Here is a 25043-nt window from a genome sequence, read left to right as displayed (position 1 = left end):
TTCAAGGACACAGAGGCCCAAAATGCCCCCTACCAGCCCAATAAACAGTGACTATCTGTGGCACCAGAAGCCCAGATTTCCAGTGTGGGCCTGCTGGGCAGCTTATATACACCTCCACACCAAGGGTGCCCACTGGCCTGTAAAAACAATTCATGATGCCAAAATGATTAAGGCTGAATAAAAACTAAAAAAAAAAGGAGTGTTCCAGAAAAGTTTAGCTGCCTAAGTGCTTGGTCTTGTTTGGTACAACAGACATATTTAAAATAAATAAATAACCACAGTGTTTTCATGCTGTTCTTCCCAAGACATTTCCGGGTTTTTAAAGGACAAGGAAAGTCTAAAATAGAATGAGGCTAGAAATGCTGTATTTTTTATACTAAACATAAGCATGATCTGAACCCTACCCCTGCCAACTATGCCGGTCTCCTAAGTGCCCAAGACTCTCTTTCCAGAGCCTCCATATCACTAACTAGGAAAGCCTTACTTTACCAGAACCAGCGTATCTTTGATCAGAGCGACAAAATTAGTAAGCTTTTGGCATTTTTGGCTAAACAACAGACAACTTCCTCCGCTGTTCCCCGCCTTATCTTGGATGATGGCTCTATAGTCGCAGAACCCAAGCTCATAGCACAAGAATTTGCCACCTTCTACCAAACCCTCTATTCTACCACAACTACTCACTCTAGAACCCAACTCCTTCAGTTCTTGGACTCAATCCCTATCCCGTCTCTTTCACTTAGTGACAGAACATTTCTGGATGCACCTATAACGCCCCGAGAAATTGCTGATGCCATTGCCTCCCTACCCCCCAATAAGACACCAGGACCGGATGGCCTCCCTCCAGACTGGTATAAAGCTCTCTCAGAACAATTAGTCCCAAAATATCTAGAAACGCTGCAAAGTGCTTTTGATAGTAATTCTCTACCTCCATCATTTACAGAGGCCCTCATAGTTGTCATCCCTAAACCGGGTAAAGATACAGCTCGCTGCTCTTCGTACCGCCCTATATCTCTCCTAAATACAGATGCTAAAATCCTGGCTAAGGTCCTCACTTCCCGCCTCCAACAGGTAGTCCCTGACCTTATTCACCCTGATCAATCTGGCTTTATGCCAGGACGCTCCACTAACATCAACCTCCGCAGACTCTTTACCAACCTGCAGATTGCCCATACTGAAACAGGCACCAGAGTAGTTGCCTCCCTTGACTCTGCTAAGGCTTTCGACTCGGTGGAGTGGGATTACCTGTGGGAGGTGTTAGCCCGTTTCGGATTTGGCCCTAGATGCATATCCTGGATCAAACTTCTATATAAGAACCCCACGGCACGGGTGAGAGTTAATGGCCATATCTCCCCCCCTATCTTACTATCGAGGGGAACAAGGCAAGGCTGCCCCCTTTCCCCAATTCTATTTGCCCTAGCAATAGAACCACTTGCAATTCTGACCAGACAATCTCCTTTAATCAAGGGTTTAACCTACGGCACTATTCAGGAAAAAATCTCCCTTTTTGCTGACGACCTCCTTATATATTTGGCAGATCCCAATGATTCTCTCACTGCCTTCCTTGACCTGGTCAACCGGTTTGGCTCGTTTTCCGGACTACGCGTTAACTGGGAAAAATCAGTTTTATTCCCCATTGACCCTGACCAACCTCGATCTCTACCACAAGAGACCCCACTTGAATGGGCCACCCAGTTCAAGTACCTAGGAGTGATAGTCCATACAGATCTCACCAAATACACTACCTTAAACCTAGACCCTATTTTACTTAATCTGACCAATACCTTAAACAGATGGGCTAAACTCCCTCTCTCTCTCTGGGGTAGAGTAAATGTCATTAAAATGATTTACCTCCCCAAAATTCTCTATCTACTCCATAATGCGCCAATATTTATTCCCAAAAAATACTTTAAAAGTATAAACCAAATCGTGACCCCCTTTCTCTGGAACAAGAAAACACCCAGAATCGCTTGGTCAAAGTTATGTGCACCGTGCGACAAGGGAGGACTGGCCCTCCCCAACTTCCATTGGTATTTCATAGCTTCACAAATATATTACCTCCACTGGTGCTTTAACCCTGACCCGTATAACCCAAACTCCCAGTTACAAGCTCTTTTACTATCCTCGTGGGAGAGCCTCCGCAACTTTCCCTATCGGAGCCCCAGGGATTCTGGCCCGCTACCGACGACACTGACTACCCCACAGAAGGCCTGGCTGATAGCTCTCAAAATCTTGGGCCATTCACCACCCCTCCTATCCCCTCACCTCCCACTCTGGAGAAATTCCTATTTGAATCACTTTAGATCCTTGCAACACTCTGCTTTCTGGCCCAGGCAAGGCATTAAATGCTTGAAGGACCTCCTTGAGAATCATTCCTTTGTCACCCATTGCACATTACAACTTAAATGCCAGCCAACGCAAATTCCACTATTTAAATACCTACAATTACGTCATACCTTCTACTCCCAATTTAACAGTCTTACCCCCCAGCAATCCTGCCTAGTCATAGAAGAAATTCTTCATGATCCCAACCCAGCAAAGCTGGTGTCCCGGCTCTACCAGCAGCTCCTTTTATCCGGCCCCAAACCTTTTCAAGCAGCACAAGACTGGTGGAATACTAAAATTATAGGCCTTGACCAAGATAACTGGGACGAGGCGACGGAACACATATACACTGGCCTGATATCGTTGAAAGACAAACTAATACAATATAAAATTATGCACCATATTTACATAACTCCCACACGACTCAAACTGATGGGCCAGATCCCTTGCGACTCCTGTCCCAGGTGTCACCAACAAGCTGCGGATTTCTTCCATCTAATCTGGGAATGCCATTACATACTGAGCTTTTGGACACAAGTTGTAAACTATCTATCAGATAATCTTGACTTCCCAAGAATAATTTCACCTGCAGTTTGCCTTTTGGGGGTTCTAGAAGAGATAGTCCCAGCTAAATATACTCGAATCTCTTTCCGTATCCTACTCTTTTATGCAAAAAAAACTGTAGCCCTTCACTGGATGGGTAACCTCTCACCCTCTCTCAATGCGTGGATACGACTGATTAACAAAGCAGTACCCCTATATAAGCTCACCTACGAAATTAGGGGAACACCAACAAAATTCGATAAAATTTGGGGCTTGTGGAATGACATTGCCCCGACCCCTCTATAGTAGGTCATAGCCGAGTCCATCTCCTACTGTGACACCCCGCATGGTTTGCTATCCTTCGTATCCTCGAGGGTCCCAACCTAACCGTCAGATGTATAGTTCCCCTGAGTTTGATAGTGTCCATCTCAACTGCTCAATAACTGTATTGTGTTATGCTTGTACAGTCTAGTCTGCGAGTGTACTTATTGTTGTACGTATGATTGTTGTATGTGTTTAAAAATGAGAAATAAAACTTACCTTTAAAAAAAAAAACATAAGCATGAACTTACTGCACCACAAAGCCTAATCAAACAAATGATTTATGCTTTCAAAGTTGGCCACAGGGGGCTGTCATCTTGTAACTTTGTTAAACATCTTTGCCTGACCCTGACCCAGCACATGCTCAGTGTGGTGTGGGCTGCTTAGGGATCGTCATAAACAAAGCTGCTTGAATTCTGCATGGCTGGAAGTAAGACGGGGGCTCCCCCTGCCGTTCATAAGTATGATTGTTTCCCTGCTCAGCAGTTAGGGACCGTCTGACAATTCCTATCCACTGCAGTAAATGAAGGGAGAATTTCACTGCATACAGTCAGGTTTCTTATAAAAACAGTACACATTTTTTAATTAAAGTATATTGGAGGAAGGTTTCTTTTTCATTAAAGAAAGTAAAAATGGGATTTTATTTTTTTGCCTTTCCTTGTCCTTTAAGGTCAGTATTTTCTATATGGGCACCCTCTGCCCCACCACTGGCCACTTGCTGCAGTCGGGTACCCCTCTCTCATCTATGAATACCACAGACTGCACTGACATTATCTTGCTGTTGCTGTGATAGTAAACCTGCCATAGAGCACGTAGGATAGGGGGTGGGTGGGTGAGTGTCAGCAAGGTTTCCCATGAGAAGATTGATAGAAGTAACACCCCCCAGTGCCAATATTGTGTTCAAAATCACCATGTAGGGGCATCTAATGTGGCTCATTGGGGGCATAGAAGGACAGGCTTGAATAGGACTGATTTGTACAGGTGGAGACCAAGTCTGGACTGAGAGTCAAAATAGGCCCTGGCATTTCAGGTGCAGAGAGGCCCAAACAGCCCACTAAATACTGACTTTCTATGGCACCTTATAGCAGCCCCTCTGGCCACCATTCTTAGAAGTCATTGAACAAAACAAAAAATTACATAAGGAAATACACAGGTACCAGATAAGGTTTCCAGGTAGAAGTTATGCTGGTTACAAATTGCTGATTGTTATTGGTGCCCATGTTTATAAATAAGCCCCTGCATCGCTAATCGCTCTCCTCTGGCCAAGACTCATTTCCGTCAATGCCCTGCATGTCCTGTCTGAGAAAAATAAGCAGCATTCAGGGCCTTGAAAGGGAAAACAAGTTCAAATCAGCACCCATCTAAAAATCCCGCACTGAATTTTTTTGGGAAAATGTATTGACAAATAAGAGGAAATTAACCCATGCGGATTTGGTTGGATTATATTTCAGAAAATTAGATCTTTTTGGATATTGATAATTAACCCCCTTAAGGTATGAAGATCCAAATTATGGAAAGATCCGTTATTCGGAAAAACCCTGGGTCTCGAGGATTCTATTAAATATTGCACTACTTACCTTACTTATCCTTGCATTGATGCTTATTGTTCATACTCTTGTTGCTGTTGCTTAATAAATAATATCTAAAAAAAGACAAAACAAATCATATCGTCCAACTGTATGTGTGTGTGGGGTGGAAATAAAAGACAAAAGGACATTGTTTTACTAAAAGAATAGACTTTATTAAGCACTGTAAGTCTCTCTAACTGGAAACCAAGCTCCTCCATAAAACATTCCTAGACATTCTGCATCGTAAGGTCACCTTCTCAGCAACAACAGACATTCCCAGAGTTTAACCGTTCTAACTTACATTGATAAACTATGGAGATGCTGGGAGTAGGGATTAACAGGGAAGATCTGGAAAGAAGTGGGAAATAGTTACACATTACCCATCCACTAAACAGGTGACTAGCATAAAGGGGACTTATTAACAGGGAAGTAAATAGAATCCAGAAGCAAAAAAAAAGTTTTTTTTTTCATTTGTAAATTACACAGACAGTATCCGTTAAACAGGAAGTACTAACAAAGATCATCATCATCATCATCGCAGTGAAAGGTTTTATACCTAGCTAAAAAAAAATTTTAATAAAGAAATTGAAAGCAGAAATTTATATGAAATTAGGGAGCGGGGGTACGATATATATATTTATACCTCGAAAGGCGGCGATGGTTCCTTCCGAAGGCTCGTTTCTTGAGACGCATTAAAGCGATTAGTTACCACTAAACCAGGAAAGAAGAAGTGTATCACAAAGTACATGTGTAGCAGATACAGATGGGTCAGATATAAACCCTACAGACTTGGGTGCAAGGAGATCATTTTTTTTATTTTTTTTAAGTTTTTTCTTCTATTTTTCTTATGTTCAAATCTGAACAGGAAAAAAAAAGTGTGTGTGTTAGTTGCTTTTTTTATATTTAGCACATCTAAAACCCCTTTAAAAGACACAAATAACTCAGCAGTGTTAAGATCGAACTCCAGGGCTACGAGGCATCCTGAAATGATATTTATACGTAAATTAAAAACCCTATGTTGGGAAAAACCCCAGATCTAAGCAGTGTCTGTAAGCAAGGGACGCAAGCGCATTGGTAAAATGCTGATGTCACTGGATGATGTCATATTCCGTTACCGCAAGCACCAGACGCTATCCCACCCTAAACTCTGAAGCCTTTGGGCACCCAGACCAGTTTAAAGCTTAAGCTCTTCAGCCAACTGGCCAAATAATAAATGGTTACGTGCAACTTTGTACAACAGAAAAATGTATGGTGCTACTGCTTTATGGGCCCCATAATTAAACCGGGTGCAGGTGATGCACTGCTGTGTTACACTCATGGATGCGCTTAGGAACACAGATACATATTTAAGTGACTATAATAAAGAACAGTGTTATATTAAAAAAATGGAACCCCACCCCATGTAAAAACCTAGCCGGGTATCAATGCTAACAGAAATAAAGCTACTATTCTCCTTCTACATAACGGGTTTTTTCAGTTATATTAAACCATCACTTCACATTCAGGGGATCTCTGATGCTAAACCTGCCGAGCAGATGTTCCCTCCCCCAGATACGTTTGTGTGCCCCCCAAATTCTGTGCACAAACTGGCGTCGGCATGCTCGCTTTCAGGGACAGCACTGAAGTGGAGATCTAAACAATTACGTGGTACAACAATAATTAGCAAATAAACCCCTTGTGATTGAACATCAAGGAAAGACTGTTGTAAACCCCCCCCCCCATACCAGCTAAATAAATGTGTACGATAAATGTGAGGTTCAAACATACAAAAAAGGTGTATTTTTCTTTGTTTTTCTTTTTTTTTTTTTTAAATATTACTATATATTTAAAAATCAAGACGGTAATAAATGGTTAATAATTAAAAAATGGATGTTTCGGTACGATCAAAATTAGTCTTAATTGTGAAACGTCGTTAAAGAAAAAAAAAACGTATTAAGCCAGTAAAGGCTTAAAAATAAAGGATATCACATGCCGATAAATTGAGCAGGGGGCGCATGTGACGCCCCATGCAAGATCAAGACGGGTTCCCCCTTTCATTTGTAGGGCCAGTAGCCGTAGTACTAGCGCTTTAGCCACAGTGACTAACCATGGTGGAAAACAAAACAAAATAAGAACAAGAATAAGAATTCTCCAACTGGGTAGAACTCAAGTCCATTCCACTGCGGAACCGAGATATGAAGTTAAGCAGAGGAAAAAATTGTCAGAATTCCCAAGTTCTAGGTCCCCAGGAGTTGTCTGAGAACGATGCCTAAAGGAAGAAGTGCCAGCAAATTGGGGCATCGCTTGATGCCAACATCAGTAGAAAAGAGCTTGGTATGTTTCTACCAAAGGTGCCAACAACACTGATGTCCAAAGTCACTGGAAAAGTATCTCTAATGACTGACAGAGCGGTCACATAGGAGACCTTCCTTTGTTCTGTTACATTGGAATCAACATACATTGTATTCAGAGCTAAAACACTGGCAACAGCTCCAGCCTCTCGCTGGACACAACTGCTGCACTCTGCTGAGGACACAGAGTTGCTAGAGTTACCGGGATGGGAACATCTCAACAACAACAACAAAAAATATACATATGTATATATATATATATATATATATAAAATAAAAAGGTATTATAACAACAGTGAATAGAAGCAGAAACTGGTGGCATTGTATCCAAACCATTTGTGTTAGAAACCATTATTTGCGTTGGACTGACAAGGTACGTGTTCCACTGAGGTTCAAGAAGACGGAACTTGTGCTCTCCAAAATATTCAACGTCCCCTAGCAGGCTGTGAGTTTTACTTTGTTATTATGAGTTTGTTATTATCAGCATCCTTGCCTTGCCATGGGTAAGTACTCCCTTCTCTGAGTACAGTGGGGAGGAAGCGGCACCTGCCACTTCTACAAAAACTAATGGAAAAACAAAAAAGGAGTAGAAATCCTTCCAAAAAAACTTGAGACATTACCTACAAGAGGTGCAAAGAAGCAGCGAGTGCAAAAAGAACACAAAAGCCCAGCCCAAAACAACAGAAAGAAGCCTTTCCCAGAAGTGTCTGGGATCACACATGGTCAAAAGGGCAGCTGGAGACCTAAATGAGGCATTTAGGGTAAAAGCACATGGAGAGGCTATTTCTACCATCAGCAGTGAACCCCAGAATAGGGAGCTAGCATTAGGTATCACTATATGAAACAAGAGCTAGTTTGGCTAGTGTATTCAATATAACATCCACTGTTAAGCCATATGTGCTGTTGCTTATCCCAGTCATTCCAACTAAGTGTTTAACAGTAAACTGAGGACATTCCTAAGCCGTAAAGCCTCTAAAGGTGGTAAGACAGGGGCTGCTGGTCCTTTGCCAAAAATTCTGCAGGCCTCCTGCTTAGCATAAAACAACGGTGACTTTCTTCCAATGCTTTATTAGCACTTAAATCAGCCACAGGCAACCTTTCAGTCTTCTCTGCTCTTCTTCATACACTTTGAGGGCATCACTGGAACATAGATATCGCAGTCTGACGCGCTGCAACAGCCGTAAGTGAATTACCCATGGGCTAAAATGTATTATCACTAATGACTGAGAATAATCTAGGGAGGAAACACTATGCAAGCGGTGAATATGGAAGCCATACATGTGAAATACACCCAACTCAATCCCTGGGTTATTTAACCTACAGGTGCAGGATTGGAGGAAAGTCGGAATTCTACGTGGCTTGAAACATGCAGCAGTGGAATGCTCTTAAGCTTGGGGTAGGAAGTACTTCTTGGTCACCAGAGTGAAATCAGGTAGCTGTGTCACATTACACGGATATCAAAACGTGCTCAAGCAGGGAAACCGCTACTGCAGTCTGTTCTTACACCAATCCTTTGAGAGATGCGCAAGGTTTCCAAACACAGCGCTGGACATGAGAGCTACAGTTGCCCTCCACTGTTAAAGAGTTACACGTCCGAAGTTAATGGGACAGAAATCACCACAAAACTTCCCCCCAGCAGCAGCAGCGTTCCCAAGGAATACTGGTCCTGCTTAGGATGCAAAATGTGGCGTTATCTAAATATATATTTATATGTTACATAAATAGATCTCTCTCTCTTCCTTTCTCTGTACATAAAGCCTGTGCACATGCATATTCACAAAATGTCTCATCAGACAAGCTCTGGGTACATACTCAGCATATTTTGATCTGCCGTTGTGTCCCGGCAGCCGACACATTACACACATACATTCATTCACATTACAGCTTCATCGCACCACCGGGGTTGTGCTCAGTTGGATGCTAAACTAGGTTTTGCTTTCCCTTCTACCAAAGAAAGGTTGAAGAGGAAAGTATACAGCTATACATTTAAATAGGACTTGTGTAGACAAAGTATTCTGCCAAATTTTTAAACAAAATGGTGGTTTATAGACCATTTATAAGCACTAATGGATGTGTTTTGCAATTTGTTTCAATCATCTCTGTATAAACAAACTCCTCCCTTGAGATAAGGAGCAGCTCATTATACAGAGGGTGTATCCATGGCCTGGTCATAGATTTGAGGCTAATGCCACACAGGGCAAATTCTCAGCCTGTGGAAAAACATAGTAAGGGTTATGGCTCACTGAGTCTGGTTATTCTCTGTCTATGTACTGCTTAGCATAAAAAGTAGATACGATAAGCAGTTACAACTCAAAACAGATTTCACTTAAAAAAAATAAATTTATGTTCAGCACAAGCCTATTTAAAAAGAGTAGGTATACTGTCCCTTTAACCTATTGGCTGCTAGAAGGGTGAACAGAGCATTGCTTGACCTTCTAGCAAGGAAAGAGTCAAAGTTTCCAAATAAGTGAAGTGCCCCATCTCCTTAACACTTGCAGATTAACAGTTTTTTTGCCCCCATTACAGGGACAAGAGAATGGCACTGTCTTGAGGTTAATGCCATTTATTAAGTTACAGGGCAGAATATCTACTATTCAAAGATAGGAGCAGCTTTAACACTTACGTGACCTTTAACCCTGACAGGCAGAAGGTTTCGCCACCAGCCAACTTGCATCGTCGATGGCATGACCCTACATAATACAGGCTTCATTTCAGCTGAAGGCAGGAAAAATCTGCCCGTGAGAGTCTCGTTCCTGAAATTCCTCTTTGTACAAAGGCCATATTTATATATATATATATTTATATATATATATATATATATACATATAAAAATAATATTAATAAAATTCAGAAAAAAAGTTCCACAATATCTACAGGTTCTTGTGATCGGGCAAGGGCGCAAAAACTTCTCTGAGGCAGGAGTAGCAGAGAGTGGAAGGGAGGCATCAGTGCCATCCTTTAGGCTTACCCCAAACTTTTTTTGGTATAGTTAATACTAAGTGCCGGTGCATAGCTACACATGTGTGTAGAGCCACGTTTCAGGCAAGGCCTTGCTCATCATACAACATATGAAGTTCTGTTCTGACCATTCTAGCTGAGGAAGATATACAATTTTAGGGTTAAGGTGCAGAACTCAGCTAGATTTCTCTTTCACTTCAAGGACCAGGGCAGTAGTAGCTGAGCACCATTGGGTCCCATCACAGCCCTCTGTTAAACAGTAACTTATGGATCCTCAAATCAGGGAAAGTAGAAGCCTACTTGTATCTCAGTCTCTAGAGGTGTGATACAATAAAGAGCAGCTTGTATCATACAAGCAGCAATCCTACATTAACCTTTCCAGCAGCAACAGGTCATTCAAACTGCCTGCTGAGTAAGTAAACAGGTAACTCTGGTGCAAGATTGATGGGTTGGCCACATGTAGAGAAGAAAATTAATTCACAAATTTAGAGTTTGGGAGAAATGATCCGAGATTCATCTCAAGATCTTTTTCTCTGTACCTCCTTCAACCACTCTCCTCCTCCTTGAACCCTTGCCCTTTATGTCTCTGTGCTGCTCACTCCTCCTTCTGAAGGGGCACGGGACCAAGCTTTTCATCATGGCAGGAGTCATTTCCCTCGTTGCTCATCCCTGTGAAATGAGAGGAGCTGCCATTGCTGCATGGGTCGCTGCACTCTCTAGATAAGGCACATGCTATGTCTTGAGAATTGGATTCTTCCTCCGTGTTGGTGCTTCCGCCAGTCCCGTTTACTTGGGAGGGGCTTTGGCTTTCAGGTGAGCCCTTGAGTAGTAATAAAAGGTGAAAGTCAGTAGTGAAAGTTGACCATATGGGCAGCAATTTTCATGTCATTGCAAGCCTATTAACTCCTCTTAGTCTAAACTTTAACATATCTGGGGGGCCATGTGCATGCCAAAGCCCATCAGTCAGGTAGTTACTGCTGGGACCCAGATTACCCATACTTCTGTCTCATTCTGTATGATAAAACAGGGGTCCATCAACTGTTACACTTAAACATAACCTACTGATCTGATCATCCACTAGCTCTCATCATATGTTGTAACACAGAAAGTGGTAGGATCCACTTCTATCCACGTTGTCAGTAGGGCAAGTTACCTGGCAGTTGGCAGGAGCATAGGGTTTATTTTACACCTCTAACAAGCACCGGCAACTTGCCAGGGTACTTTAAAGTAAGAAAGTGTTCACTACCAAGGGTAGATGTTTACTTTAGCTTTAGCCAAGTTACTTGGCTATTCCTAAGTAACTCATTGCATACAAATGGCAAAGTCCTGTAAATAACGTACTAGTTGCAATTGTCTTGAATTTTTTCTTAATAACACCCATAAAAAAAGATTATGCTCATTTTACATGACATCCCTACTTTTGCTAGGCTATGAAAAGATAGTGAAACCACTTACCGGTTTGTTCAACTTTTTATTTGATTTTGTAACTTTGCCAGGAGGTTCTCTCCCATGCCTAAAGAGAGACATGTTTTAAAAGGACATTAATGGAGACTTTTTACAGTATCCTGCTTACTGCATGTGTTCACTTTCCTTTTACAAAAAGCGAATATTAAAAATGTACAATTTATTAAAAAAATGTAATATACTGGCCTCGTAATCCACCTTCTATCACCTTTTTGCACTTTGAAATTTATCCATAATAGGACCTTGGGGATTGAAGGTGTGCATTCTCGACCAGTAAAATAACCTTCCCCTTTTTGTCACAAAACCCTTATCACTTTCCTTTTACGTAACAATGCTCTGCAAGTTTCTTCCCTCCCACAAGCATAAATAACCAACAGCATTACAGCTTCACCCAATTCAACGATTCCTCATGCTGCAGTCTTAACGGACATACTGCCTGTCTATATACACAAAAGTGTATTGAATATTAAAATACTTAAAACATATGTAATAAAACACCTACCCCTTTCCTGGACCCCCAACAGAGACAACTTGCATGCCAAAGGCTCCTCTCCCACGTGAAGGTTTGCTGCCAGCCCACTGGCCTACAACCATACCCGCAATTTCCAGCTTTCCCCCTTGTGGGGGGATAGGATGTACCGCTGCTAAAAGGAGATGAGATGTCAAAACAATAGCCACTACAGTTTACACATTAATGAAGAGAGCAGTTTTTTTTTTGTTTTTTTTTAATTTTTCTGTGTTTTCCTCCCCCAAATGAAGGTCAGAACACAAAAAAAACAAACCTGAAAATCCTCTGTTCCTTCCTGGTGGAGGAGGCGGCAGAGAACCCATGGCTCGTGGATATAGTGGTACAGGGTAAAATGGTGGCATCATAGGGGGCATGAAATGTGGAGGAGGCAAGAGAGGAGGAGGGGGCTGACGGTTTAAGTTGATCCCCTCCAGGATACTCTGTCTCATCTTCTCCACTTTGGCTGCCTGCTCTGCCTGGATTAAACAACAAAAACACAATCATAAATTATATTCTGGCAAAATAGCGACAAAATAATTCCCTATTATTCAATAATTCTAAAGAAACAGTTTTCAGGTTTTCTTTCTCTATTCTCATTTGGTTAACCCCCATTTTACATTTTTCAGTGGACCAGGAAAAAATTATGTAAAACCAGGGAAAATGTAAAATAAGGGAAACGTGTTGAAGTAACTTTTTCTTCAAGTACTAAAAGGATATAAGCACAGGAGTCGGTTTTATTTTGAGATACAATATTTACTGTGTTAATAACAAGGGTTAAGCATTGCAGCGTAAATGTTACACCGAATCCACTATTTTGGATTTGTCCGAGCCTCCGAATCCTTTGTGAAAGATTCGGCCGAATACAGAACCGAATCTGAATCCTAAATTGCATATGCACATTTTTTACTTCCTTGTTTTGTGACAAAAAGTCACGCGATTTCCCTCCCATTCCCTAATTTGCATATGCAAATTACGATTCGGTTCGGCTGAATCCTGTTGAAAAAGGCCGAATCCCGAATTCGGTGCATCCCTAGTTACACTATGGGGGGGGGTATGTGCAAGGCCTCTCTGTCAGTCACATATACAACCTAAAGCAATAAGTGATTGGTGCAGGACTGTATAAGGGGCAGACTAATTAGAATAGACCATTTACAGGCAGAACCATGGTAAAATATACATCTGGTTAGTATTTTAGACCTCGTTATATCACAAACAACATTCATAGAGGAAAAAAAAGGAGATTTTGTGTACACACAGTTAAATCTCTTTCTCACACAGGGACAGTGGGGATATGCCAAAGCTGTCCCCTAGAACCCCCCGGATGGGAGAATGAGGCCTATGTGGAAGTAACCACGGCGGCTTGATGCACCTTTCTGCCAAAGTGAATGTCAGAAGCCACAATGGTAAAATTTGGAAAAGGAGTAAACTGAGGTCCACGTAGCTGCCTTGTACAGTTCTGCTGATGCCTGGTTTCAGAACGCACAGGACATATTCACACCCCTGGTGGAGTGAGCAGTAAGTCTGCCCTTTGCAATATAGGCTCTCTGAATAGCTTGTTTGATCCAGCGAGAGATGGTAGCCAGAGCACCCTGGTGTGGCCCTGAGCGAAGAACCAGTAGTGATTCTGACTTGCAAATGTCGTGAACCCTGTGCAGGTAAAACTTTAGAGCCAGAACGTGGTCCAAGGTGTGCAATGCCACCTCTTTTATGTTGGCCGGTGCAGGGGTCGGAACAATTATTTCTTGGTTCAGTCGGGTGGAAAACGAGTTAGGGAAACGCGCCTCGCTGAGGCCATTGCCAGAAGAAAAACTGTTTTCCAGGTGAGCCATTGAAAATGCACGGAACACAGTGGTTCAAAGGGCAGACGTTGCAGTGCGCGCAGCACTGTGGCATCTGGAGGTCCCAGAGGGACTGGTGCTTGTACAGGGGGAGCCACGTGGGCTACCCCCTGCATGGATGTCTTGACATCAGGCAGTAGTACCAGGCGTTTCTGGAAGAGTACCGATAGTGCTGATATTTGCTACTAAAGGGAACCTTGAGACAAACCCATGAAGAAACCTTCTTGCAGGAATTCCAGAATATTGGGTATGGATAGCACTTGAATCGTGCTTTGTGTCGGGTGCACCATTGGCTTTAGGTGGACCAGACTCCGTGATTAACCATGGCCGAAATGAATGTGTGCCACGGCCCTAGAGAATCTCTTTTTGTGTCAGAATTTGGGTCTCAAGAGCCACGCCATCAAGTTGAGGCTGGTTGAGGTTGGGTGGCAGATTGACCCTTGAGTTAGAAGGTCTGGAAGTGGAGGCAAGGTCCAGGGTTTTGCCACCGAAAAGGTCTGTGAAACAAGATTGCAGAGGCCACCTCGGCGGTATCAGTACGAGGGTGGTCTGCGTCTATGGCCAGGGGGTCCCTGTAGTGAGCAAGGAAGGCCGGCAACTTTCAGTTGTCCACCTCTGGAATACCCCAGTTTTACATAGTTACATAGTTAAATCTGGTTGAAAAAAGACAAAGTCCATCAAGTCCAACCCCTCCAAATGAAAACCCAGAATCCATACACACACCCTTTCACACAAATTATATATACCCATAACTATACTAACTATAGAGTTAAGTATCACAATAGCCTTTGATATTCTGTCTGTCCAAAAAATCATCCAAGCCATTCTTAAAGGCATTAACTGAATCAGCCATCACAACATCACCCGGCATTGCACAACCTCACTGTCCTGACTGTGAAGAACCCCCTACATTGCTTCAAATGAAAGTTCTTTTCTTCTAGTCTAAAGGGGTGGCCTCTGGTACAGTGATCCTCTTTATGGGTAAAAAGGTCCCCTGCTATTTGTCTATAATGTCCTCAAATGTACTTGTAAAGTGTAAATCATCCAAGCCATTCTTAAAGGTATTAACTGAATTAGCCTTCACAACCTCATTTTCCTGACTGCGAAGAACCCCCTACGTTGTTTCAAATGAAAGTTCTTTTCTTCTAGTGACTAGTCTAAAGGGGTGGCCTCTGGTACGGTGATCCTCTTTATGGGTAAAAAGGTCCCCTGCTATTTGTCTATAATGTCCTCAAATGTACTTGTAAAGTGTAATCATGTCCCTTCGCAAGCGCCTTTTTTCCAGAGAAAACAACCCCAACCTTGACAGTCTACCCTCATAATTTAAGTCTTTCACACCTCACTGACACTGCCCAGAATTAGACAACTTGTTATCTACAAAAAACCCTAGATCCTTCTCATTTAAGGAAACGCCCAACACACTGCCATTTAGTGTATAACTTGCATTTATCAACTTTGATCCTCATTTTCCAGTTTGCTGCCCAGTTTTCCATCTTAGACAAATCACTCTGCAAAGTGACAGCATCCTGCATGGAACCTATAGCTCTGCACAATTTAGTATCTTCTGCAAAAATAGAAACAGTATTTATTTCATTTAGCGCCCTTCTACTTTTTTTGTGCCCCCTTGGTGGTTGATGTAAGACACGGCTGTGGACTTATCCAACTGTATCTTCACAGCCTGACCCGTCAAATCTTGCTGCAAATGAAGCAGGCCTAGACAGATTGCTCAGATTGTCAGGGTTCCCATAGGCGTTTTCCCCTGGTAAGGTGGGTGGTCTGCAACCACCAGAAGAGGGTTGCTCCTGTTCAGTGAGACAGACAAATCTCTTGGGAGTAGGGATTTCCGTTTGCAGGTGGCAAATAGGTTCCACTGAAGCTCCTGGAGGTGGTATTGGGTGAATGGCACTGCTTCTATGATGGAAACCATGACCCCCAGTACTTTCACGCAGAACTTAACTGTGTGGAGTGGTTTCTGAAGGAGCAATTTTACCAGTGCCTGAAGGTGAAACACCTTCTCCAGAGGGAGGGAGATCCTCTGTGTCTGTGTGTTGAAATGCATACCAAGGAATATTATGGATTGGCTGGGTGTTCAAGGAAGACTTGTTCAGGTTCAGGAAACAGCCGAGTTCCTGTCGTTTGTCCATGGTCACATTAAGCGACCATTGAGCCTCCGGGAAGGAAGGTGCCAGGTCCAGGTACGTGTGATGAAGATTCCTGCATTGCGAATCTCTCTGTGGCTGCAGCCATGATCTTGGCAAAGACATGGCGGGCAGATGTTAGGCCGAAGGGAAGGCTTGTCAATTGATAGTAGCGATTCTGGAAAGCAAATCTCAAGTATTTCTGATGCAGAGGGAAAATGGGTATGTGTAGGTACACATCCTTTATGTTCAGGGAAATCAGGAATTGCCCTGGGGACATCGCTGAGTTGACCGATTGGAGGGACTCCATTTTGAATTTTCGTGGGCGACTGAAGTTGTTCAGCTTCTTGAGATCCAGTATGGGGTAGACTGACCTGTCCTTTTTGGGTACTAGGAAGAGATTTGAGTAGTATCCCTTGTAACGATCTGCGAGAGGTACCGAGGTGTTTACCTCTGTGAGGAGAAGGCTGGAAATGACGCTTTGGAATGCTCTGCGCCTGCTTGGCTCCTGAGGGAGCCTGGACATGAAGAAACGATGTGGGGGAAGCGAGAACTCTAGGTGATAACCTCAAGTAACCACTTTGTGAATCCAGGAGCCTTAAATAAGTGTGAGACACACTGCTGACCATAATTTCACCCAGAAGGACCTGCGGACCGCCACTGCGTGTGCCGATGATTTGCTGATTATTTATGTTGCATCCAGCGAGGCCTCGCACATGTAAGCTGTGTGCTTGGAGAGGCGGCATACAGGTGCATCTACTTAGGGAGGAGACAACCATTTTTCTTAAAGCTCAACGATGGTTGGTTTGGAACCGTCTCTCCGGTTTGTCCCACTGTTGCTGGATGATCTGATCAAGCTGTGAGTGAGAAGGAAAAACTGGTGACGTCTTGCTGTGACGTTTAAAGAGAATCTTGGAGGAATCAGAAGAGGCTTCCAGTTCTTGAAGGTGAAGGGTCTCTAGTACTGAAGAAATCAGTGAATCCACTGTCCGTGAAGAGAGTCTGGGTGGCTCCTCCTCTTCATGATCTGAATTGGAATATAGCTCGCCCTCAGAGTGATCACACTCTTCCCCCGAGTCTGGGGGGTGGGAAAGGTTGGTGTGGGGATGTATCCCCCTCCTATTCAGATGGGGAGGGAGCCCTGCGTTTTGAGGGCCTCACCTTTTGTCCTTGATTGTCCCGGCGGTTAAGAAGTTTGTCCAATGACTGTGCCAACTTCGTTATCCCTGTGGCTAGTTGTGATGCCCGCTCTGGGGTTGAGTGCTCTCTCGGTGGTGGAGCGTCCCTATTGGGACTGGCTCCCCCTGAGTGGCCTGGTTGACTTGGGGTAGAGTAGGTTGGGGAGGTTTTGTACCATGTTCATGTGGTTTGCACTTAGCATATAGAGGGTCTGTTTGCCATGCAGGCAGACGTTTGCGGCATTTGGCACAGGTCAGGAATTTTATTGTAGCTGAAGGTGCTCCCCTGGAGAAGAGACTGTCACTGAGCCCTTCAGACATGGTGCCGAAGGGCATAAGTGCCCCAGAAGAGAGATCTGTGTGCTGTGGAGTAGGCACCTATTGGGTTAATAGGCTGTCACTAACCTGCAGAGAGTAAGGCAGGAAAGGAGGAGTTGCAGAGTCCTGAGTAGCCTACACTATTCCCATATGCCCCTGTATGATGCGGAGCGATGTCTCTGTTGTGCTGACCGTCAGAATCAGGGGTGATTGATGCGCAAGTATCCCGCCAAGGCTCAACTTGGTAAGGGAGTGCGCAACACAATTCTGAGGAAGCGCACTCGGGTTCGCATGAGTGTGCTGGTCCGCAAGGCGGTGTTAATGGCGCCATCAAAATGGCAACGCTCCTCCATTGACTTCCCACCATGCAGGTCGTGTCTACCGGGGGACCCGTAGGCTCAGATCGCATCGGCGACTGCAGACTAAGACTGCTGCCTTCCTCCCATGCTATGCACAGCGTTTGCCTACCCGGTCTCAGAGGCCTGTGCGCCTGCAAGGGAACCAGTGTCCTAGGAACTGAGTGGGCTCCACAAGCCCCACCTAAGTCAGCTGTTGGAATAGAGGAGGGATGGTGGGTGAAGTTCAGGGAGAGCCCCCCCAGGAGAAGACTCTTCCCTGCAGGGGTAACTGCTCTCCTCTTGTCTGCTGGCCAGCCCGTTCTCCTCCTGCCAAGGGAAATGGAGATATCATTGTGGCTGGTTGGTCTGTGGACAGCACTTAAGATCCCAGAGACAGGTTCCCACGATGGAGGATGCCAATAGAGATCTTCTCTTCTTCTTCTCCTCAACTCAAAGGACACAACTTAAACTGAGCTAAGCTCAACCTGATGGGGGTATAGCCAGTGGAGGAGGAGACATTTTTCTCTTTATTGTCCTGTCTCCTAGTGGTACCAGCTATACCCCACTGTCCCTGTGGCCCCCAAGCTGACTTAGAGAAAAGCTTTTCGGTACATCATGACAACATTTTGATGTAAAATCCACAAAAACATACTTAAAATCAGGGAAATGCACCCATTGAAATTCATTATAAGTTGGTGGCACCACACATATAAAATGCAGGAAAACTTAAAATAAATAAAAAAATGATATAATATATATTTAAGGATATTCCATCATCATATTAATTCAAGCAATTTACCTACTGAAACTTTGACATACCTGGCCATCACATAATTCAATTAGAGGAACTTTCTCCCGGCCTCCTCGTATTAGCTTGCTTTGGAAAAGCTTCCCGTCAAAGTAAATCCAAGGGCAGCAATGCTCCCATGGCACCGGCTGTCCGCAGGCATCATTGGCAAAGAGTGCAGTGTCTACTCCACTCATAAAGAGAGCTGCCAGCTGCACCCCACGTGCGTCTAATTTCTCTATCTGTAAAGAAAGCAAAAGCACATCAATGGACTCCTAGTTCATTCAAAATTGTGCCAACTTTGCTTTTGATAATCCAACTTTTCAATTCTGTACAGGCAACAGGCTACAGGTGGCCTACCCCGTGACTATTAGACTGTGGCTGGGTAGCAGCATCATTGTAGCACCTGCACTAGTGTCCAACAGCAATCAGATACAGTTCCTGTGAGAAGAATGGAATGCTTCCCTGCCTGCTGCACATTAAGGCAACGGATCCCCATCTAAAATTGTACTGTAACTGGAATTACTGAATTTGAGCCCATTAAGTTTTTCTGCATCAAATTAGTTTTCCAGTAAAAACAAATAGAAATTCTGCTGCAATCATATCTAGTACCTTGAGCTCCTGCAGCTGGTCTGGTTCATACAACTGTGCAGATACAGCCTGTGCCAAGAAAGCATCAAGCTCGTGCCTCAGCAATATCCTTCCTCCTGGCCACTGCATCATATATCTGCAAACAGGAAACACTGCATTGTATTCATCCATACATACAGAGTAAAACCTGTAACTCACAAACCAGATCCATTTTCCCCCTTACCGTAACACACAGCACATCAGCAGCAGGTGCGTTGGCACATTGGCTGGGTTTAGCATGCTGGGAGTATCTGACTTCATGCAGGCCAGAAACGCTCTCATCCTGCGGTTCTTATCCTCTACAGCTTTGCCCAGCCATAGCTTCTTTAGATTGGGACATGTCCACTCTCTAAAGGTCATAGCAGATACCAGCTCTGGAGTCTGGGGAGACTTTCCCTTGTAGGCTGACCACTCCTTGATAATCACTGGGGGGACTGAGAGGTTGGGGGAGGGACAGACACAAAGAAAGTTACAAGGCGTATTAATCTGATCACCTTAATGTAAGTGAATAATTCTGTATTATTACTGAGTTTACAATATACAGTATGTATGAAGGCAGTTCATCTGGGATATAGAACACTTACACACTAGGCTACAAGTCAAATAATTGTATTAAGGGGGTTACTTGCACAGTAAAACATTGTTCTAGTCCTAGTGATCAGTCCATATTTCAGATTAACATTAAAGCAGAAAAGTCTGGTGTTCCAGCCACAGTGCAACCAGAACACTTCCATGCATAGGTTTAGCAGGACAAGGAGCCTAAAATATCCTTAGGAGATTAGGCCACATAAGGCAGTTTAGCAAAACTAAGGATGTATTCGATGTAAGAAAACAGAAAAGAACAACCCAGGACATGGCTGAACTCTTTAACAACTTAAAAATGTTGGGGTTCATTTGTATTAAAGCAGTGATCTCATCATGTTTCATGTGTTTGTGTATCTAACCATATGCTCTTTTGTGTGTGCATTTTATACTTTTAACATTTGTTAAACTCTACATTGTATTTCAGAGATGATGAAATCAGTCTCTCCTAGGATACAAGAAATGTAAGAGTTTCTTCCAAAACAGAATAAATAACAAACACTGCACTGTAACCCCCCCCCCATTCAGTTTAAGTTGCAATTTTCATATCCTAAGTCAATGAACAAACCCACTTATCTAAAAAGAAGGAGCTGTAGCGCTCACCATCGACAGGCAGACGCCTGCGTATAGCCATCCGTTCCAGCCTCCGCTGGGTCTCAGCCCAGCTAAAGAGGACTCCGTAGACATACTGACGAGCTGTGCGAAAGAGGATGGTAGCCGGTGGGAGATCAGTATTGCATTCATCTTCTATGCAGACAGGCAGTTTAATCTCACCCTGGGAAAATAATGCAAATAATGAAATATGAATAGTTTTGTGGAAAGGGCAGAGCACATATTGCTTTGCATTGTGCAGAGTTCATTGTACACTTTGTGTCACAAACCTTGGTGAGAACATGATATATGTAGGGGTACATAAGACCACGACGATGCCGGTGTTCTGCCACTCTCAAGACCTCAGGAGCTACAAGTGGCAGGGGTGGTGTAGTGATATCCATGTGGTTCCGAGTTGCCATGGAAAGCAGGGAAGGTATCTGATTTTCATTGTGTCCAAGGTTAGCATTAGAATCTCCAGACCCTGACTGCTGACCCCAGGACTGAGAATTCTTCTCCCCAGTGGATTCCTCCCAGTTAGTCTTATGCTGGCGGGACTCTGTAACATGACTGAGAAATACAAGACTATTACTGACAAAGTAGCATTAGGATTATATGCAAAGAATCTAAAACTCACTGAATCACAGAGAAATTACCATCATTTCTTACACACAATCACCTGGATGAACTGTTTATTTTTCTGGTGCCTTTAGGGGGACACAGGAAACCTAAGAGGACTTAAAGCAGCACCAACAATACCAGGGAGTGCAGGATAGAATTGCAGTTACAAAAGCATGTAGCACCTTGCAGCCAAAGAAGGCCTCTGCATTCGGTAGAATTTGTTCGACCAAGTCCGCTCTACAGTTACTACTTCTACTCAGCTGTAGCCGAAGGCCCAGGAACCCCCATTGCCCTAAACACTATTCCCTGACCGAGGGCTCCTTCTCCTGGAGACCTATGGGTCCAACCTCCCGTGGACAGGACACAGACCGCTGAAGAGAAAAAATGTAACAGTGAGTTTCACAAAATCCCCTTTTTTTTTTGCAGGTGTCTGTGGGACACAGGAACAATGGGGACATACCAAAGCTGTCCAGTTATGTTGGGCGGGAGGAAGCAAGACCGGATGTAGAGAGTGATATTCTGAGATAATTTTGCAATTTGTTTTCATTTTTTATTATTGAAGGTGTTTGAGTTATTTAGCTTTTTATTCAGTAGCTCTTCAATTTAGATTTTAAGTAATCTGGTAACTAGGGTCCAAATGACCCTAGCAACCATGCATTGATTTGAATAAGAGACTGGAATATTAATAGGAGATAGTCTGAATAGAAGGATCCAGCAATAAAAATACATTCGTAGCTTTAGAGCATTTGTTTTTACAAAAAGGGGACAGTGACACCCATTTGAAAGCTGCAAAGAATCAGAAGAAAAAGACAAATAACTATAAAAAATAAATAATGAAAACCAATTGAAAAGTTGCTTAGAATTGATCGTTCTATAACATAATAAAAGTTACCTTAAAGGTGAACCACCCCTTTAAACAAAGGCAGTCTGTACCATGTTCTTCATAAAGGATGGAGCTCCCCCCCATAGGTCTCATGTGTCCTCTGAGATACCAGAGAAATACCTTAATGTCTTACAATCAACTAACTGGATGAACTGCCTATGAAGGTGTGTCTAACATTTCAAAGTTTGCTAATGTGTTTTAAAAGTCAGTTGGGTTCTCCGCGTAGCTCAAATACCTAGATTTTTAATTCATTCCTTACAATATCTACCATTTATCAAGGGGTTCTGTTTTGAAGAACATATTTAGTTTTAACCATAAAATTGATATCTATAGAGACTATCGGAAAAAAAGGATACAATAACGGTAAAGAAAAGAAAAGCTACTAAGCAAAATATAAGACTGCTTTTATGGCAGAGCCTGCATTTAGTATTCATTTGAATAAGACCTTACACCTGGTCTCCCATTGTCTCCATTGTGAACAGCGTTAACAGCAGTTACAGAATAAATGAACATGATTTACACCCAAACCCCTAGATTAGAGAATTTTCTTGTAATACCATTTGCATAGGGTGCATGAGTGAAAGATGCCTGAATGTGCTTCATCACCATTGCTCTCAGGATATTTTTTTTCCAATTATATAGATATATAATGCTGCCCTCCTCACTATAAATATAAGATGGGTTTCAGGACCATATTAAGATCTGAGGCGGCAGACAATTATCATGGATTATTGCATTATTGCTTATACAACACAATTTACAATTAGCCATGGGCCAAGACCATACCCAAGCAATGGATTATAACTCATTACATTATTCAACATCATTATATGGGCTGGGGAAGTTGGAATCACTTGCTTCAGAGGCATCTTGCTTACCCTGTTTCCTACCAGATTGAGATTCATGCATGTGCACTAAGATTTTATGAAACTGCACAGGTACAAACCTAAATCTGACAGAGGGACAACTGGAAAAAGCAAGTTAAGATGCAGCTGCAACACTGCAATTTAACATTTCCCAAACCATTGCAGTTGGGGAATTAAATTTAGTTATTCTATGCTTGCGCACGCGGGGGGGAAAATGTCCTTCTTTTCTATCAAGCAATGTTCAACTGTCATGGTAAGTCAACAAAAATTTAACGAAGAACTGCGTTGTGCAAGAAACATATTTCACCTTTCAAAGGCATTTTTTTAAAAGCCAAAAGCTGTGAGGAAATCAGCACAATCCTTTCCACGTTCCCCTTGGGAGGGTGGAAATGCTAATCAGTGATTGGTTGCAATGGGGAACTGTCCAGTGAATATAAATGAGCATTAGTAAGTCTTACTTGGATGTAGCACCATTCTGATCTTCATCTGATGAAGAGGATGGCGACGACTCATGACCAGAAGAAGGAGAAGGCTTCAGAGTTAGGTGATTAGGAAACTTAGAGGCAGCTGAATCATATGGCAGAGACCACCCAGAGAACGGCCCTGTCTTCAGCAATGTTTCATCATGAAAGTGCTGCAGGTCACCAAATTGGTGAGGAGGAAACACGAATCCTGAGTTTGGGCCTGGAGTAAAGTGGTGTGGGTACTGCATCTTGGGAGGCATTTGGTGTCCAAACTAATGGAGGAATTATGTTTTATTAGGTATTGCTGTAAAATCATGATGATATGTAACAGATAGAAAATGTGCGGTGCATGCGCACATTTCCACACAAAACAGCTACCAGCAAGTCAATTAGCTTTTTTTTTTATCCCCTGATGTTAGTTTAGCTGACCAGTAATAAAAAATCATGAACATAATAAACATACGTCCTATCCTCCTGAAGACGCAAGAAAACTGAGCTAAACTCCGTCTGCTTGGGATATAGTCATTGGAGGAGGAGCCAGTTCTTCTTTTATTGTTGTGTCCTGCCTCCTAGTGGTACCAGCTATACCCCACTGCCCCTGTGTCCCCCAAACAGACCTGGAGAAAACCTGCCTTAAAGCAGCAATTAAAAATGTCTTCTGAACTTTAATTTGGCCCACTGGTTCTATATTCCTATTCTCAAATATTTTAAAGGGGACATATACCATAGATTTGGACTTTCCACTAAACTGTTGCTAGTAAAATAAAACAGAAGAAAACGTGGTTTCTTCTATACCTTGCAGACGAAATTAGTGTAAATTCAGGCAAAAACTGCTCCTGCCCCTCCTGTTTGCAGGACTTTTGGTGCACAAGTAAGCTCTTACTAGAGCTGGGGATGCGGGCACTGGCTCCTTGCTGCTGGGGAACCACATCCATTGAGAGAAGGCCTGGGCATTCAGATGTGGGTGGTGCTTATGATGACATCATAATGCTTGGGTCCTTCTCTCCTGTGCTGCTCTTGGCCCACCCAGCTAATGTTTCAGCGTGCATTCTGCTGATTGCAGTCTGTGACTGCCTCAGTAACTGCAAAGTGCTGGTCTCCCTGCTTTTACTATTGCCTGCCACTGTCACTGGCCACCAATATATGTAAGAGAATTTCTTTAAAGCAAAAATGTATATGTACATGACAAAAAAATAAATGATTTTCCAGTTGTAATAACTGAATGTTTTTAATGTTTTGACTGCTAATTAGAAATAGACAGTACTGTATTTTGATAAAACTTTTAAGATAATTTAGACTATAATGCTGTATTTAAATATATCTGAATATATCTATATTGGGGGGCTACCCAACCCAGGGTAAAGGCAACAAAACTGCAACTCCCCACAGACAAAGGAGGACTGGCAGCACCCAACATGTTTTTCTATTATCTAGCAGCTAGGTTAACGACTGCATGGTGGTGGGCCTCTCCGACAAGGGAAAACCCATCTACTACTTTGGAGGCACGGGTGATAGGATCATATGAAGGACTTAAAAACTTGTTATATAGAGGCATTACTCATTCACGCAACATTACAGTACCAATGAAAGCTGTGGTGCAGGCCTGGCGTACAGCTCTTCAGTTATTCCCGAGACCTCCCAGCCACATGTCACCCTACGCCCCCCTTTGGTGCAACCCGAACCTAACACAGGTACAAACAGTGCCAGACCCTCAGCTGTGGGCCAGTTTCAATATTAAGTATGTTAAGGATGTTTGTGTAAATGGTGTTATCTGTGATTTCCAGTATTTGAAAGA

The 25043-nt window shown here is 43.1% G+C and overlaps 1 protein-coding gene across 2 annotated transcripts in view; it reads right to left on the bottom strand.

The window, feature by feature from the left end:
• Positions 1-4905: 4905 nt before the first annotated feature.
• LOC108699995 (constitutive coactivator of PPAR-gamma-like protein 2) overlaps positions 4906-25043 on the bottom strand; it is a 43993-nt gene continuing 23855 nt past the window's right edge. The window contains exons 7-16 of one of the 2 annotated variants that reach the window (XM_018232803.2): positions 23243-23520; positions 20705-20984; positions 20427-20598; positions 19426-19675; positions 19224-19338; positions 18644-18853; positions 12289-12490; positions 12009-12150; positions 11498-11555; positions 4906-10862 (exon numbers count right to left, since the gene is read on the bottom strand). In XM_018232803.2, the coding sequence (XP_018088292.1) occupies positions 10638-10862; positions 11498-11555; positions 12009-12150; positions 12289-12490; positions 18644-18853; positions 19224-19338; positions 19426-19675; positions 20427-20598; positions 20705-20984; positions 23243-23520 (1932 nt within the window). In that variant the 3' untranslated portion in view covers positions 4906-10637. The remainder of the gene's footprint in view (positions 10863-11497; positions 11556-12008; positions 12151-12288; positions 12491-18643; positions 18854-19223; positions 19339-19425; positions 19676-20426; positions 20599-20704; positions 20985-23242; positions 23521-25043) is intronic. The other variant, XM_018232804.2, reaches the window with a different exon arrangement.

The sequence above is a fragment of the Xenopus laevis genome, chromosome 8S (genome assembly GCF_017654675.1).
Source record: "Xenopus laevis strain J_2021 chromosome 8S, Xenopus_laevis_v10.1, whole genome shotgun sequence".
NCBI classification, from domain to species: domain Eukaryota; kingdom Metazoa; phylum Chordata; class Amphibia; order Anura; family Pipidae; genus Xenopus; species Xenopus laevis.
Note: the sequence above shows the minus strand (reverse complement) of the source record. Positions and strands in the feature narration are given on the sequence as shown.